Source organism: Homarus americanus, unplaced genomic scaffold (assembly GCF_018991925.1).
Source record: "Homarus americanus isolate GMGI-L3 unplaced genomic scaffold, GMGI_Hamer_2.0 scaffold23733, whole genome shotgun sequence".
Taxonomy (NCBI): Eukaryota; Metazoa; Arthropoda; class Malacostraca; order Decapoda; family Nephropidae; genus Homarus; species Homarus americanus.
The window spans coordinates 683-18,576 of record NW_024714581.1 but is presented as its reverse complement, the minus strand read 5'-3'; the positions used below and the strand labels follow the sequence as shown (position 1 = coordinate 18,576).

General features: G+C 41.4%; 2 protein-coding genes across 2 annotated transcripts; both read right to left on the bottom strand.

The window, feature by feature from the left end:
• Positions 1–5,757: 5,757 nt before the first annotated feature.
• LOC121879110 lies at positions 5,758–8,435 on the bottom strand. Its single transcript, XM_042385636.1, has 3 exons — positions 8,404–8,435; positions 6,490–6,642; positions 5,758–6,358 (listed from the first exon to the last, which is right to left on the bottom strand). Exons 2-3 carry the CDS (start codon positions 6,640–6,642, stop codon positions 5,921–5,923), a joined length of 591 nt encoding a protein of 196 aa, XP_042241570.1. The 5' UTR covers positions 8,404–8,435; the 3' UTR covers positions 5,758–5,920.
• Positions 8,436–13,402: 4,967 nt separating this feature from the next.
• LOC121879105 lies at positions 13,403–14,772 on the bottom strand. The gene is made up of 3 exons (XM_042385622.1): positions 14,674–14,772; positions 14,234–14,383; positions 13,403–13,956 (listed from the first exon to the last, which is right to left on the bottom strand). The coding sequence occupies exons 2-3, from the start codon at positions 14,381–14,383 to the stop codon at positions 13,519–13,521; spliced, it is 588 nt and encodes a 195-aa protein (XP_042241556.1). The 5' UTR covers positions 14,674–14,772; the 3' UTR covers positions 13,403–13,518.
• Between the last annotated feature and the right edge of the window lie 3,122 nt (positions 14,773–17,894).

Below are 17,894 nucleotides of genomic sequence, written 5' to 3'. Positions count from 1 at the left end.
GAGAGAACCGGTGACCCTATTTATAGTGGTTCTCCCCCCCTTCCTTCCTTGACACACGAAGGCCACGCTAAGGAGGGGGGGGTAGTGAGGGAGGGGAGGGGAGGGGGGAGGAGATGGGAGGAGAAGGAGGGAGAGGGAGGAGGAGAAGGAGGATGAGGAGTGAGGATGGAAGGAGAGAAAGAGGACAAAGGAAAGAGAAAGGAAGGAAGGGAGGAGGGATTGAAGGAGGGAATGAGGAAAGGGGAATGGAAGGTGTTTTTATTTCGTTCACGACTAAAATTTCGTAAAACTTTCAAGACCTAACTATTATCAGTTGCCCAGGAAGCACCTTGAGACGGATCTGTTCTTTAAGATGGGATTTTACTTGGTATTCACGGCGGATGGTCGTGGATGTTAGCCACTGCCCCAAGTCCGGCCACACTGCAGGTATACCTTCATACATATCAACTAATATGAATTAATTTTATCAACAGGTCTTTTGGCTGAAATAATCGGCCTAATTATGAGACAACAAAGAAACAATAGAATAATGAGATGTAATATAATTAAATACATTTATTATTAGTATTTATTAGTTTTTTAATTTATTATTATTATTTTTTACCTGTACGTGTACCTGTTCAGATAATCTAATTAACGAGATGAATTACGTGAATAACTCTGCTATTCACTGATTCATAAACAAACTCTGAACAAATTATATAAATTAATGAACTACGCGTATATATATAAACTCAGTACCGGTTATATACATCAGGTAGGTAATTCTAATTACTGGCTATAAGCAGGTAACTGATATGTATTGTGGTAAGAGGATAGGTCAGGCTTTCATTCTTTGATGGATACCTGTTTTAAATCTCTATGTATTTTTCTCCATAATGAATAAATTGTATTCACTCTACACTTTATTTTGCTTTTAAATTTGTTTTATGTTTCATTCATACGTAAACACAGAAGGTTTCATTCGTTGATGGCGTTTCACTTTTTTTTCTCATCTTGTTTATGTTCAGTCGTTTATAGTTTTCGAATTCATGCGTTTATGATTTCTTTATTTACGCGGGGATTTTTTTCCCACTAGAACTATGCATTCTGAGTCTCTTTCGTCTGTAAATGATGTTGGTTTCTCAAGAGAGTTTGTATATTTATTATTTTCCTTGTTTGTACCCATGCCAGCAGTGATCCTTCCTTCTGCGTGTGCTGTTTGTCCTCATTCATCCGTCCTTAAGGTTGTGTCGACGAGTGAAAGTGTTGGAGTTATTTTTATACATTTTTTTTTTTGGGGGGTTGTTCATGCGTCTTGGTTCTACATCATGCGTTTTACATCTCCCTTATGAGAAAATATCAATGCGTTTGACCTCTTTACAGCACAGACAGGTATACCCCAATTTACACACTTCAGGTTTTTTGTGAGGGAGGGGGGGGGGCGGCTGACGGATTTTTGTACAAACCATGGTCATGTATTGACCCTCAGTTGTGTTGACTAATTGTAGGCACACCTCCCTCTCTCTCCCCCACTCTCTCTCTCTCTCTTTCCACACCTTTTTCCCTCACTCTCTCCTAACCCTCCCCACACTCCCAATCCAAAACCACTTTGACGCGGTTAAAAGAATATCCTCCTCCCACTACTACTACTACTACTACTACTACTACTACTACTACTACCCCAGTGCTCCCATTTCACCAACAGACAGACAGACAGACAGACAGTCAGACACAAGGCCACTCATCTGTACCATCACCAACCTTGCCACCTGTTCGTCTTTCTCCTACGATGACATGACCAGGTCTACGGTAAGTGGTAATGGTGACCCAGAAAGGTAAGTGGAATAAAAAAAAGAAAAAATGTAAACGATGAATAGAATAAGATGGAAAAAATTGAAAGGGAAAATGATGAATCACCAGGCTTGGTACACTCATTATACTGACTGGTTCTAAGGAATAATGTATTGAAAAGTCTATTCCTCTCATGGTGATGATGTTGATGATGACCTTGTGTGTGAGAATTTTAATGTTCCCTTGTCTTTCTTCCCAATTTTCTTTACGTTCAAGAAAATGGTGGATTGTATGTTATTAGTTGACAATAAAATAGAAGAATCCCCGATAAAACTCATTATGCTGAGTCATTGGTAATCTACAGGTAGTTTGAACACCTTGGCTAATAAATAATTACATCTGTCCTTTTCAGCTGTGTTTAATGGAATACAATTTCTGTGATGGTTGAGTGGATAATGCACTCGTTCCAATCCTAATAATCAATGGTTCAGTACAGGGGTGCCTTCAGTCGATCCAACTGGGAATGGGTATCTGAGTTGAATTAGTAGAGAGAAGAGAGAATGACACACTCACACACCAAATCTGTAAAAAATCAGGTCATCCCTCTCTTTAGGCTGGAGACTTCAATACTGCAACAAGCAACAAGCCAAACAATTATATTTAAGTGTATATAATTACCTTTAATCACCAATCAATCACCTCTCTACCGCCTATTAGCTACCACTATCTAGCTATACTTACTACAACCACCTACCAGCCAACCACCTACCAAACCACCTACCAGCCAACCACCTACCAGCCAACCACCTACCAGCCAACCACCTACCAGCCAACTACCGTCACCCACCAGCCAACCACCTACCAGCCAACCACCTACCAGCCAACCACCTGCCAACCACCTACCAGTCACCTACCAGCCAACACCTACCAGCAACCACCTCAGTCACCTACCAGAACCACCTACCAGCCAACCACCTACCAGTCAACCACCTACCAGCCAACCACCTACCAGTCACCTACCAGCCAACCACCTCCAGCCAACCACCTACCAGTCACCTACCAGCCAACCACCTACCAGCCAACCACCTACCAGTCACCTACCAGCCAACCACCTACCCACCAGCCAACCCACCTACAGCCAACCACCTACCAGCCAACTACACCAGTCACCCTACCAGCCAACCACCTACCAGTCAACCACCTACCAGTCACCACACACCCCACACCCAATCAGCCCCACCTAATATTACTTCCTCTCTCCTCCCTCTCTCTCTCTCACTCTCTCCCATTCCATCTTTCTCACCTCTCCCTCTCTCCTCCTCTCCGCCTCCTCACCAACCTGGAGCGCACACTTTTTGTCTCCCTTCTACCCAGCTCATTCTTTCCTCCTTTCACCTTTCATCTCCAATCTTCCTCCCCCCCCCAACCCTCTCCACCACTTCTCCCCTCTCCCTCTCCCCCCCCCTGCCTCCCCTCACCCCCCCTCCCTGCATTACCGGTTCTTACCATGGGCTGTGTTCACTTCCCTCGGTCACTTTCCTTCGGTCACTTTCCTTCGGGCACTTCCCTCCAGTGGGCAGTGTCGTCACCCACAACCTCTTCGTCAGTCTTAAGAAATTGAGATCATTTAAAAAAAATTTGACGGAAATGGAACGGTGATGTAGTTATTATTATTATTATTATTATTATTATTATTATTATTATTATTATTATTATTATTATTATTATTATTATTATTATTATTATTATTTATTATTATTTTTATATTTTTTTTGGTTGGAGTGTAATAAATGGTAGATGATGGTTAAAACATCATACTCAAGGGTTAAAACATCATACTCAGGGGTTAAAACATCATACTCAAGGGTTAAAACATCATACTCAAAGTTAAAACATCATACTCAGGGGTTAAAACATCATACTCAGGGTTAAAACATCATACTCAAGGTTAAACATCATACTCAGGGGTTAAAACATCATACTCAAGGGGTTAAAACATCATACTCAAGGGGTTAAAACATCATACTCAAAGTTAAAACATCATACTCAAGGGGTTAAAACATCATACTCAAGGGGTTAAAACATCACCAGACTTACATACGGTACAGAACCACACATCACAATTCTTTCATCAGTTAATTCCTTCACCACCACAGATCAGAGTTATATTAATTATTATTTATTTATTTTGACTCACATTAACCAAAAAGTTTAACATCTAATATAACCAGAGATTTAACGGCACAACTTCCCTCAGAAAGGCAAAATAAAAGAATAAAAAGTAAGAAAAAAATAAAAAAAGCAAACTAGAAATTACTGTAAAGAACAGTCATTAATATCTGAGAATTCTTGTCTCTTAAGAATGTTACACTCATCGTTTAGTTTATCTTTCTCATGGAATTTATTTATTTAATATGTCATGACCCGTTCTATCTTAAGGTCAGGTCACAGGGTCATCACAGCAGTTGACCAATAGAGGGTGGTGGAACATGGCCTTGTAGTGTACCCGTTGTGTGTGTGTGTGTGTGTGTGTGTGTGTGTGTGTGTGTGTGTGTGTGTGTGTGTGTATGTCGTCCGTGCTTGTCGAATCTTGTACATAGAAAAGTTGGATAATTGGAAACACAGGTTGTGGTTGTAGCGCTTTGGTTGTGGTTGTAGCCTCTTGGTTGTGGTTATGTGGTTGTGGTTAGCCTCTTGGTTGTGGTTGTAGTCTCTTGGTTGTGGTTTACAGCCTCTTGGTTGTGGTTGTAGCCTCTTGGTTGTGGTTGTAGCCTCTTGGTTGTGGTTGTAGCCTCTTGGTTGTGGTTGTAGTCTCTTGGTTGTGGTTGTAGCCTCTTGGTTGTGGTTGTTGCCTCTTGGTTGTGGTTGTAGTCTCTTGGTTGTAATTGTAGCCAGCCTCAGGTAAGGTTAATTAGTGTAATCACCTGGTTGTATGGTCCAATGGGTCACTCTCTCAGGTGTGTCGCTGTGTAAATGTTTATTTGAAGGAGTCATCGTAATCTGTCTGTCTGTCTGTCTGTCTGTCTGTCTGTCTGTCTGTCTGTCTGTTTGTCTGTCTTTTTATCTCTCTCTTTTCCTTTCTCTTTCTTTCACACAGTCTCTCTCTCTCTCTCTCTCTCTCTCTCTCTCTCTCTCTCTTCTTTTTCTTCTTCTTCAGTCTATTTTGATTCTTCTTTTCTTTTTTAAATATTTATTCCTATTTCATCTTATTCCTTCATTCTTTCAACAGGTTCAATAACCATAAATTTTTTGTGGGGTCATTCCTACACAGAGTTGCAAGATGACCTTTCCTGGTACGAATTGCTCACCGTGTGGTTAAATTGCACGAAGACTATTGACTACGGCGTAGAGAATGTTGCAATGTTGCTCTGACCAATCTTGCAACATGTTAATTGTGTACTCCGCCCCCACCCCGCCCCCTTTGCCTTTATTGAAAGTTCAAATGGTACCGGTTTTGTTGCAGAATGTTGCTTAGACCAATTTGCAACATGCTAAGTTCATATACTTCATCTCTAGTGGAAATTGCAATGTTGCTAAGACCAATTTGCAATATGGTAACGAGTGAAATCTCTCCTCCTCTTTACCTGAAGTTGCAATTGCGTGTGGGATGTTGGCTCTATGTTGAAGAATGTTGCAGAGTATTTGACGCGACTTACCTGAGTAGGGGGGGGGAGAGAGGAGGAGCCAAGTTGTGTTGAGACAATAACCTTTCCAAACACAATGAGATTTAAACTTTCTTATTTGATGCAATGAGGAAAAAGATGAACAAAATTAAAAAAAAGTTTTGAATTGATTTGAAGAAGAAAAAAATATTGACAAATTATGATTCATTTCGAAAAATAATGAAAGAAAATGATAAAAGGTGAATTAGCTTGAAAATTTAAGGAAAGATTTGTCTCGATGTAAAAACATAACAAAATAATAAAACCCCAAAGTTAACACAGTGTAAACAAGAGACAAGGGATCATATGAATAAAATAACACTTGTAATATTTTGTTTAATATATATATAATTACATAAACAAGTATAAAACATATTATTTGTATCGTATAAAAAAACCTCTTATTTTCTGAGTTTTATTACGAGTGAAAAACAGTCAGGCTAAACTGTTTGACTGGGCTGTTCCCTGACTGTTGCTATAGATCATCAGTAACCGTAAGAAGGCTTGGGACAGACTGTCTTATACGTCTGTTGAGTCTCAGTGACTGTATGGTACTGAGGGACCACTTGGGTCTGGTACTTGGTCTGGTACTGTACTTGGGTCGTGGTAACGTACTGGGGCTCGTACTGGGTCTTGTACACGGTCTGGTATTGGGTCTGGGTCACATACTGGGTCTGGTATTGGGTCTGAGTGATGTATTCTGGGATGTACTGGGTTGTGGTGACGTACTGGGTTTGGTATTGGGTCTGGTATTGGGTCTTGACCTGAGTTACGTACTGGACCTCGGTCTTGTAGACGGTCTGGGTGACGTATTGGGGAACATACTGGGTCTTATACTGGGTTTGATACTGGGTTTGATACTGGGTCTGGTAGTGAGTGGTAGGAACGTACTGGGTTTGGTAGTCCGTCTTGTATACCGGGACCTGGAATGAAAAAGAAACCGGGAAATAAATAAACAAAACAATTGCAAGTAGAAATCACATTATTGCACAGTTGCAGGATGATGTTGCACTTAGCTAGACTACTTTCCCGCCTGCCCCACCCCGGTACTAACCTTCTGGTACTCGGTCTGGTACATGGTGACGTACTGGGTCTTGGGGTAACAGCGTGACGGGCGGCGGTAACTGGGTTCTGCCGTCACCGTCACTAAAGCCGTCATAGCGACCACCACTGCCATGACCATATATGTTTCACGTGCTGACATCATCTGACACAGGAGATATGACACAGGAGATATGACACAGGAGATATGACACAGGAGATATGACACAGGTGATATGACACAGGAGATATGACACAGGAGATATGACACAGGTGATATGACACAGGAGATATGACACAGGAGATATGACACAGATTTTAAGTACTACGAATGACACAAGATATGACACATTATGTACTACTTATGACAGACAAATATGACACAATGATGATCTCAAATATGACACCAAATCAGGGAATAAATATATGAAACAAAAAGTAGATTAGTAGAGAGACTTGATAAAACAGGGAATAACTAAAAATTATGATAAACACAACACACACACACACACACACACACACACACACACACACACACACACACACACACACACACACACACACACACACACACACATTTAGACCTCAGTACAGTGATGTGTGAACAGTGAACATGGGAGGATGAACCTGACATTTGAGCGGATCACTGGAGACAAGAGGAGGTGATGAAAGAACGATAAGAGGAGGTAATGAAAGAACGATAAGAGGAGGTGTGAAAGAACGATAAGAGGAGGTGATGAAAGAACGATAAGAGGAGGTGATGAAAGAACGATAAGAGGTGAAGAACGATAAGAGGTGATGAAAGAACGATAAGAGGAGGTGATGAAAGAACGATAAGAGGAGGTGTGAAAGAACGATAAGAGGAGGTGATGAAAGAACGATAAGAGGAGGTGATGAAAGAACGATAACAAACAGTAACATGTGGTTATTTAAGCCTTTATTATAGAATTACTTTACAGGTGAAATATGAAGTTGTGGTGTTGTGTGTTGTGGTGTTTATGATTTGTGGTGCTGTGGTGTTGTGATGTTGTGGTGTTGTGGTGTTGTGGTGTTGTTTGTTGTGTTGTTATGATTTTGTTGATGTGGATGTTATGGCATTGATGTTATGAGAGAGAGAGAGAGACTGTTTGGGTATAAAAAATATAATTGATTTGGTGTTTAACTTCGTGGGAGGAGACTCTGTAGAGAGAGCTAAGTGTTGTGTGTGTGTGTGTGTGTGTGTGTGTGTGGAATGGAATTTAAAAGGAAATGACAAAGAGGTAGTGAACAAGGAGATAAGAAAGACCTTGATGAAAAATAAGAATTGAGGCAGAAAAGAGGTAGAAGAGGAGAATGGCATTACCTAACCTAACCCAACCTAAGCGTGACCTTAATTATAACATCATCAAAAATTAATTGCCGTAAACAACCAGGTAAACCTGTAATGTTCCTCCAATTAAGAAAACAAAATATTTAACTTCACGGTCATTCAAGAATTAATATCAATAAGCACCCCAACCTTAGGGTAATTGACAGCTGTGGACCTTAACAAGAGCCAATGATAAATGTATTAACTCAAGGTATATATTTGAAGAGGCATTGTGTGGGGGTTAGGGGTAGGTGGACAGAGAGAGAAGACAGAGAGAGAGAGACAGAGAGAGATAATGATAGTAATAATAGTAGTGATAGGTGATAGTAATGATAATTATAGTGGTAATTATCCTACTACTACTACTACTACTTTTTCTACTTCTAATAATCATAATCATAATTAATCACAAAATTACAAAATCCAGATAAAAACTAAAATACAAAATGACATAAAAAAATTATAAATCTCCTTCATTAAAAATATCAAAACTTTTCCGTCAGTGAGTGAAAAAGTTTTATAAAATATATAAACCAGGGAGGGTAGTTGGGTAGTTGGGTAGTTAGTGTAGGAGATTACCTTATTGGGTGTGGTATTCCGCGGTGGCGAGAGGGCAACTGTTGAAGGTGGGCCAAACACCTCAAATATATAGTAGTGTACTTGTTACGTCACACCTGGGGAAGGGTGAGATACGCTCTAAAAACATATTGTTGTGTGTGTGTGTGTGTGTGTGTGTGTGTGTGTGTGTGTGTGTGTGTGTGTGTGTGTGTGTGTGTATTTCACACACACACACTAGTGATCTGGTAACTCACTGGTGTGCTGAAAGTGTCAAGGAACTTAACGAGCGTGGAGGTCTAATCAATAAATTACGAGGCATGATTTACCGATCATCTTGTGTGTGTGTGTGTGTGTGTGTGTGTGTGTGTGTGTGTGTGTGTGTGTGTGTGTGAAAAGGAAGAAGAATAGGGTGAAAAATATGGCAATAGAATAATAATAATAATAATAATAATAATAATAACAATAATAATAATAATAATGATGATAATAATAATAATAATAATAATAATACAAATAATAATAATAATAATAATAATAATAATAATAATAATAATAATAATAATAATAATAATAATAATAATAATAATAATAATAATAATAATAATAATAATAATAATAATAATACGTATTTTTGGAATTCAGCAATGCGTTAATTTCTTGTCTCCGTCCCTACTACTTTCACCCTTGTCTCTGTAATCCGTCAAGGGGGAGGGGGGGAGGGGAGGAGGTTGGAGGTGGTGGAGAAGGAGATTGGAGGAGGAGGGGAGGAGGGAGGGGGGCCTTACTGTCATCTGATTCTCACACACGTACAGTATCTTGTTCCATGTGAAGGCCATTAAGGAATTCACTACCTGGTTAACCCCACTTGAGAACGTGTTGTGGGTTGCCTATCGGAGGTGGGCCAAGTGTCTAGATGTGTTTAAGGTGGTGGGCCAAGTCTAGATGTGCTTGATGTGGTGGGCCATGCCTAGAAGTGCTTAAGGTGGTGGGCCAAGGTTCAGATGTGTTTAAGGTGGTGGGCCAAGTGTCTAGAAGGCTTAAGGTGGTGGGCCAAGTCTAGATGTGCTTGATGTGGTGGGCCAAGTGCCTAGAAGTGCTTAAGGTGGTGGGCCAAGTCTAGATGTGCTTAAGGTGGTGGGCCAAGTGTCTAGACGTGCTTAAGGTAGGACAAGTGTCTGGACGTGCTAAGGTGGTGGGCCATGTCTAGAAGTGCTTAAGGTTGGGCCAAGTCTAGATGTGCTTGATGTGGTGGGCCAAGTGCCTAGCCTAAGGTGGGCCAAGTCCAGATGTGCTTAAGGTGGTGGGCCAAGTCTAGATGTGCTTAAGGTGATAAGTGTCTAGACGTGCTAAGGTGTCAAGTGTCTAGAAGTGCTTAAGGTGGTGGGCCAAGTCTAGATGTGCTTGATGTGGTGGGCAAGTGCCTAGAAGTGCTTAAGGTGGTGGGCCAAGTCTAGATGTGCTTAAGGTGGTGGGCCAAGTCTAGATGTGCAGGTGGTGAGCCAAGTGTCTGGGCAGTGCTTGGTGGTGGGCCAAGTGCCTAGAAGTGCTTAAGGTGGTGGGCCAAGTCTAGATGTGCTTAAGGTGGTAGGCCAAGTGTCTGAGCGATGGCAAGGTGGTGGGCCAAGTGCCTAGAAGTGCTTGGTGGTGGGCCAGAGTCTAGATGTGTTAAGGTGGTGGGAGGTGTCTGGACGTGCTTAAGGTGTGGCCAAGTGTCTAGACGTGCTTAAGGTGGTGGGCCAAGTGTCTAGAAGTGTAGGTGGTGGGCCAGAGTCTAGATGTGCTTGGTGGTGGGCCAAATCTAGATGTGCTTAAGGTGGGGGCCAAGTGTCTGGACGTGCTTAAGGGTGAGCCAAGTGTCTAGACGTGCTTAAGGTGGTGGGCCAAGTCTAGATGTGCTTAAGGTGGTGGGCCAAGTCTAGATGTGCAAGGTGGTGGGCCAAGTGTCTAGACGTGCAGGTGGTGGGCCAGAGTGTCTGGACGTGCAGGTGGTGGGCCAAGTGCCTAGAAGTGCTTAAGGTGGTGGGCAAGTCTAGATGTGCTAAGGTGGTGGGCCAAGTCTAGATGTGTAAGGTGGTGCCAGTGTCTGGAGCATGCTCAAGGTGGTGGCCAAGTGCCTAGAAGTGCTTAAGGTGGTGGGCCAAGTCTAGATGTGCTTAAGGTGGTGGGCCAAGTCTAGAAGTGCTTGATGTGGTTGGCCAAGTGTCTAGACGTGCTTAAGGTGGTGGGCCAAGTGTCTGGACGCTTAGCAAGGTGGTGGGCCAAGTCTAGATGTGTTTAAGGTGGTGGGCCAAGTGTCTGAAGTGCTTAAGGTGGTGGGCCAAGTCTAGATGTGTTTAGGTGGTGGGCAAGTGTCTGACGTGCAAGGTGGTGGGCCAAGTGCCTGGAGTGCTAGGTGGTGGGCCAAGTCTAGATGTGTTTAAGGTGGTGGGCCAAGTGTCTAGAAGTGCAAGGTGGTGGGCCAAGTCTAGATGTGTTTAAGGTGGTGGGCCAAGTGTCTAGACGTGCAGGTGGTGGGCCAAGTGTCTAGACGTGTTTAAGGTGGTGGGCCAAGTGTCTGGACGTGCTTAAGGTGGTGGGCCAAGTGTCTAGAAGTGCTTGATGGTTGTCAAGTGTCTAGACGTGCAGGTGGTGGAGCCAAGTCTAGATGTGTTTAAGGTGGTGGGCCAAGTGTCTAGAAGTGCTTAAGGTGGTGGGCAAAGTCTAGATGTGTTAAAGGTGGTGGGCCAAGTGTCTAGACGTGTCAAGGTGGTGGGCCAAGTGCCTAGAAGTTAAGGTGGTGGGCCAAGTCTAGATGTGTTTAAGGTGGTGGGCCAAGTGTCTACAGAAGTGCTTAAGGTGGTGGGCCAAGGTTCAGACGTTTAAGGTGGTGGGCCAAGTGTTCAGACGTGCTTAAGGTGGTGGCCAAGTGTCCAGACGTGTTTAAGGTGGTGGGCCAAGGTCTAGACGTGCTTAAGGTGAGTAAGTGTTTAGACGTGTTTAAGGTGTGGGCCAAGTGTCTAGACGTGTTTAAGGTGGTGGGCCAAGTGTCTGGACGTGTTTGATGTAGGGCCAAGGTTGACGTGCTTAAGGAGATGGGCAGTCTAGACGCTAAGGTGGCCATGTCTAGACGTGTTTAAGGTGGTGGGCCAAGTGTCTAGACGTGCTTAAATTAATATCAACAAACTTTCTTTAACTAAACTCTGTATCACTAACTCATGTCCCTAATATGATACCTTAACTCATCCCTAACCTAACTTAACTTAACTCATCCCTAACCTAACTTAACTTAACTCATCCCTAACCTAACTTAACTTAACTCATCCCTAACCTAACTTAACTCATCCCTAACTTAACTTAACTCATCCCTAATCCCTAACCTAACTTAACTTAACTCATCCCTAACCTAACTTAACTTAACTCATCCCTAACCTAACTTAACTTAACTCATCCCTAACCTAACTTAACTTATGTATGTATGTATGTATGTATGTATGTATGTATGTATGTATGTATGTATGTATGTATGTATGTATGTATGTAAGAAGCTAACACGACGCACAACAAAGAGGTATTGTGTTAAAACCTTTCTTCTTCTTTTTCTCCTCCGTTCCTGCTCCTCCTATCTTCTTCCTCCTGCTCCTCCTTCTTCTTCTCCTTCTTCCCCACCGTTTACATCATAGCCATTGTCTGTCTGTCTGTCTGTCTAAGGTCTTGTGCCAGCATCAAGACGTTGGCACACACACTTGAATTTCGTCGATGACTGACTTTTGTTCGTCCACGCCATCGGGAGGAGAGAGAATAATGTGATTTCTTCCTTTAAAACAATAGCGATGGAACTGGCTGCTCCCTTGTATGCTTTTGTTTTGACCTGACTCGGTGTTTATAGTGTGTTTTATGTGTTGACCTATTCTCTAGTGTGCTGTGAGTCATGTCTGGTGTTTGTAGATGCATAAATTTGGAGGCAACAAGACGAGCATGGCTGACAGTAAAGCTTAACCTAACCTAACCTAAACGTAACATAACCTAAGCCTAACCTAACCTAACCTAACCTAACCTAAACGTAACATAACCTAAACCTAACCAGATAATGTTAGGAATGTTTAAATATCAAATAAAATAAACTAGGGTGGCTAATCTTCAGGTGATCCTCGATACACTCACTATGATAAGCCAAACCTGAAGTATTGTGAGAAAATATCAGGTTAAGTGAGCACCCTCTCTCTCTCTCTCTCTACACACACACGCACACACAGACACACACACACACACACACAGGCACACACAAACACACAGGATACTCGTGAGGCCTCGTATGATATGTTTGTATTTTTATCTTTCTCTCTCTCTCTGTCTCTCTCTTTTACCTGATTTTCTTATATTTTCTTTACTTCCTTAATTCACATTTCTCTTTACTTCTGTTTATCGAGTTATCTTTAACCTTCTGTCCAACTCATCATTTCCTTAAGAGTGGAGAAAGTAAAGTATTTTTATTTCTCGTGTTCGTGTTCGTGTTTGTGTTCGTATTTGTGTTCGTATTTGTGTTCGCATTTGTGTTCGTGTTTGTGTTCGCATTTGTGTTCGTATTTGTGTTCGTGTTTGTGTTCGTGTTTGTGTTCGTATTCGTGTTTGTGTTTCCAGATTAGGTTAGGTTAGCTTACCTTTGGTTAATTTAGCTCAGGTTAGCTTAGGATAGAGTTAGGTTGCATACTAACACTCAAGGACTCGACACTTATCTGAAGGCCACATAATAAGTAAGAGGCTTGTGTGTAATGACTAAATAAATAAATAAATAAATAAATATCTTTGTAGTTTTTAATAATCTTTAAATTATAAATAAAGTATCACCTATCACTCTTAGCCATGAATTAATGTATCGATTATAGTCTACAAGAAATATAATTATATCCTGTATTTATAGTTATAGATAATGTAATTGTATGATTGTATGGTGAATAACGAGACGAAATTTATTGTAAATTAATTTATATTCAGTAAAATTATATATTAAAAAAACGATAGAGGGAAAAAATTATAATCGGTATAAATTCGTGTGACTTTATTGAACTTCTAGACACTGAGAACTAATTATACCTGTACACTAATTAAGTAAACAGTGGGAGCTCCAGGTGTGGCGGTGGTGTGGCGGTGGTGTGGCTCTCAGTACCCGTAGGTTGGCTTGGGGCACACTGTCTTGTAGGTGTGTTGGGTCTGCACGACGGTGTGATACTCGGGGACCACTTGGGTCTCGTACTGGGTATGGTACTGCACCTGGGTCGTGGTCACGTATTTAGGCACGTACTGGGTCTTGTACACGGTCTGGTACTGGGTGTGGGTTACGTAATGGGTCTTGTATTGGGTCTCAGTAATGTACTTTGGGACATACTGGGTTGTGGTGACGTACTGGGTTTTGTATTCGGTCTTGTATTGGGTCTGGTACTGAGTGACGTAATTAACTTGGGTCTTGTAGACGGTCTGGGTGACATACTGAGGAACATACTGGGTCTCGTAGTGGGTCTGGTACTGGGTTTTATACTGGGTCTGGTAATAGGTACTGGGGACGTAGTGGGTGCTGTAGACAGTATGGTAGACGGGAACCTACGGAGACGGGAAAACAAAAACATTACCAAAAACGAACGAATCTTCATCATAATTTCCCAAACACCAAAAACAAACAGAATAATCCTTTAACAATCCATCATAGTCTCCCTAATCTCTAATTATCTCAACCAAACACAAATATGAAGAACAAAAAACACTTTAAAATATATTCTTACGAGATATACTTCAGAACACCTTAGGATTTGTTCTCATATCATCACGTCTATGAGGATCCCGTTCCACCTCACACACACACACCCCCTCCAGTACCTACCTGCTGGTACTTTGTTTGGTAATGAGTGACTTGATGTGTCTTGGGGTAGCAGGGCTTAGGAGGAGGGAGGTAGCCTGAATCAGCTACCACCACAGCCGCCACCACAGCCACCAACACCACCACCACTATACTGGCACTTGAAGACAGCATCTGGAACCCCAAAAAATAAATACAGTCCCACCTTTCCACCTGATAAGAACAGGTACAATTCACAATTTATTAGTACAAAAAAGTAATAATTTATCAATAAACTCGTACGTTAACTTAGGATTTCCATAGCACATTGATCTACAGAGAATATTTATATATCGTGTAGAATGAATTATAATGACTTGTTGGTGTTATTCATTTGCCATCTGTGTTTGTGTGTGTGGTGCTGGAAGTGAATCTGACACTCTATACATTAACATTTGAGACACGGTTCAGGAAGATGCATTCACCTCTGGGAGTTGTTTCCTCTTCGGCAGATCACGAGAGACTGACGAAGAGCGAGAGGTGGCTGATATTTATAGGTCGGCTCACCTGTGGGGTTTAGCGCTCTGTCGAAGGTCGCTGGAAGGTGAGAGGGGTCCAATCACCTGCTGCCGTGTCACTGCCTCAGGGGTGAAGGCGAGTATTAGATCATACCTGCTGTAAGAGATATAGAGATAGAGAAAAAGAGACACACAGAGAGACAGAGACAGACAGAGAATAAGACAGACTTAAGACACAGATGAGACAGAATGTAATTTAATTCTCGTCAACAAGACAAGACACAAATGCCCCCTTGTTTCTAGATTACTCGTTAGATCCTCAGGTGAACAGTCAACCGTGATCTCTTCACCTGAGCAGTGCTTAATGAGTCTTCTCACTTGACCACGACACCTCAAGCTTTAAAAAAACTGTCCCACTCGTCCCACAATACACTGTGAGGTAAGCTTATTCTCAGCTTAGTGTGTGTGGATGAAGATTTAACCTCAGCTTAGTGTGTGGATGAAGGTTTAGTCTCAGCTTAGTGTGTGGACGTGCCTTAAGCAGCTTGAAGCTTAAGAGGATGTAAAATGAAGATTTGCTTATACTTTCTGCATATTTACCCAAGTTTTGGTTAGGTTAGGTTAGGTTAAGTTAGCATTAGGTTAGGTAAGCGAAAAGGTATTTAATCATCAGGTGTGCCAAGCTGGGATGCCTAAACTTCAGGTGAGAATTTCTTTTGTTTGGGAAAATAACGGTGATGACCAACAGCTTTGGGTTACCTGCCCGTAATTACAACATACGGTGAGTCGACAGGTAGATAACATGGGTGGACAGGTAGATAAGTGGAAAGGTAGATGAGATGAATCGATAAGTAAATGAGCCGACAGGTAGATAATACACAGGTAGAAAAATCAACAGGTAGATAAATCAACAGGTAGATAAACAAATAAATAAATAAATAAACAGGTAAATAGACAGATAAATAATAATAGACAGGTAAATGACTCGACACCTGTAGATGAGTGAACTAGTACATCGACCTTACCTGAGTCACCCCCGTCACCTCCCTTGCGTGTGGACGGTGGTGGTGGAAGCTCTTTCAAACATCATCTCGTCTTGGGTCAGGTAAGTGAGTGCTGTTCAAACACGAGTGCCTACCTGCAACCTGTTTCATTAACCCAGCCTACTGTAGTTCTTCCTGTCTAAAGTGTAAACCTAACCTGGAAATAAGGCGGGTAAATATTGCTATACATACATACATACATACATACATACATACATACATACATACATACATACATACATACACACATACGCTGTAGCCTTTGCAAGTAAAAAAAAAAGTAAAAGTTGGTTTCCTTAAGGTACTGTATTCGACTGTATTCCTTCCCCAAACTGTAACATAAGGTGTGTGTCTGTGTGTGTGTGTGTGTGTGTGTGTGTGTGTGTGTGTGTGTGTGTATGTGTGTGTGTGTTACTATCACTTTCTACATTTTTTTCATTTTCTCAACTAAATCCTTCGTTTGTTTATTTAGATAGATAGATAGATAGATAGATAGATAAATAGATAGATGGATAGATAGATAGATAGATAGACAGATAGATAGATAGATAGGAAAAAATAAAGCAAATCATTGTGTATCATAAGACTTATTTTTCATTGATTATTAGACCAAAACTTTAATGAATTTTCTTTGTTTTTTCTTTGTCTCTCTTAGGTTAGGTTAGGTTAGGTTAGGTTAGGTTAGGTTAAAATATATAATATTCATATAATATAATATTTATTCACATGGTATAATATCATATATAAATTTGACTAGTTTTAAACAGACATCCTATTACGTAAGTATACATACATACATACATACATACATACATACATACATACATATTACCAGAGGCTTACTGTTTTGGGAACGTGTGTGTGTGTGTGTGTGTGTGTGTGTGTGTGTGTGTGTGTGTGTAACGTAGATTTCACATCTCTTCTTAGGCAGACACACACACACACACACACACACACACACACACACGTTCTTGCGTTACTGTTTACATTCTGTTCATGTTGAGGAGCTTCCTGACCTACCAAGCACCTGTCCAGTCGTCTTCATTAGTACTCGTAATAAGGCTTATGAGGACAGTAAGTCTTATAACCATATTGGGTCTGGGCTACTGTCACGTACTCAGGGACTACTTGGGTCTGGTACTGGGTCTGGTATCGTACTTGGGTCTTGGTAATGTACTGGGGTTGATATTGGGTCTTATATAGGGTCTGATACTGGGGCTGGGTTACATAATGGGTTTGGTATCGGGTCTTAGTGATATATTGTGGGATATATTCGTTCTTGGTGGCATATTGGGTTCGGTATTGGGTTCGGTATTGGGTTCGGTATTGAGTTACGTACTGGAGTTGGGTTCTGAAGACGATTTCAGTCTCATATTTGGGTATGAATTGGGTCTGGTACTTGGTCTGGTAGTAAGTTTGGTACTGGGTTCTGTAGAGGGTGGTAGGGACGACCTGTTGCTTGTAGATACTTGTATACACTGGTACCTGTAGTGAAAGAAAACCTTATGTAGACTAAATAAAAAACCCCACATCCCTACATAAGAAAACCTAACCTAACCATAAGCCCAGAAATTTCATATGACAGATAATATTTAATCATAACGTCACTCTAATCTACATATTTAATCATGACGTCACTCTAATCTACCTGTTGGTACTCTGTTTGGTACTTGGTGACGTAATTAATCTCAGGATAACACCGAGCTGAGGCAGGAGATGGGAAGTAGCCTGAATCACCTACCACCACGGCTACCACCACCGCTACCACCACGGCTACCACACTACCACTCGAGAACATATCTGAAGAAAAGATTTGTAGAATTATTGATGATTATACATACCAAAACGAGATGATAGAATTAACTGCTATAATATGTGGATTTAAATTATTGTCTTAGTTTAAATACAGGTTATAGAGGTAGACTATAATGGTACGTCTCTACATAAGGTGACAACACGTATTACGCAGGTGTTGTTATTGAGGTTATTGAAGATGTGATTGAATGAGTTTGTGAAGATGATTGAGTGGAGGTTAGGCAGGTGATTGAGTGGAGGTTAGGCAGGTGATTGAGTGGAGGTTACGCAGGTGATTGAATGGTGGTTACGCAGGTGATTGAATGGTGGTTACGCAGGTGATTGAATAGA

Coding starts and splice junctions, on each gene's coding strand:
- LOC121879110 (XM_042385636.1), bottom strand. CDS start 6,642: ATGATGTCAGCACGTGAAACATATATGGTCATGGCAGTGGTGGTCGCT. Junction 6,359..6,489: donor ACCAGACCGAGTACCAGAAG/GTTAGTACCGGG, acceptor TTTTCATTCCAG/GTCCCGGTATACAAGACGGA.
- LOC121879105 (XM_042385622.1), bottom strand. CDS start 14,383: ATGCTGTCTTCAAGTGCCAGTATAGTGGTGGTGGTGTTGGTGGCTGTG. Junction 13,957..14,233: donor ACCAAACAAAGTACCAGCAG/GTAGGTACTGGA, acceptor CCGTCTCCGTAG/GTTCCCGTCTACCATACTGT.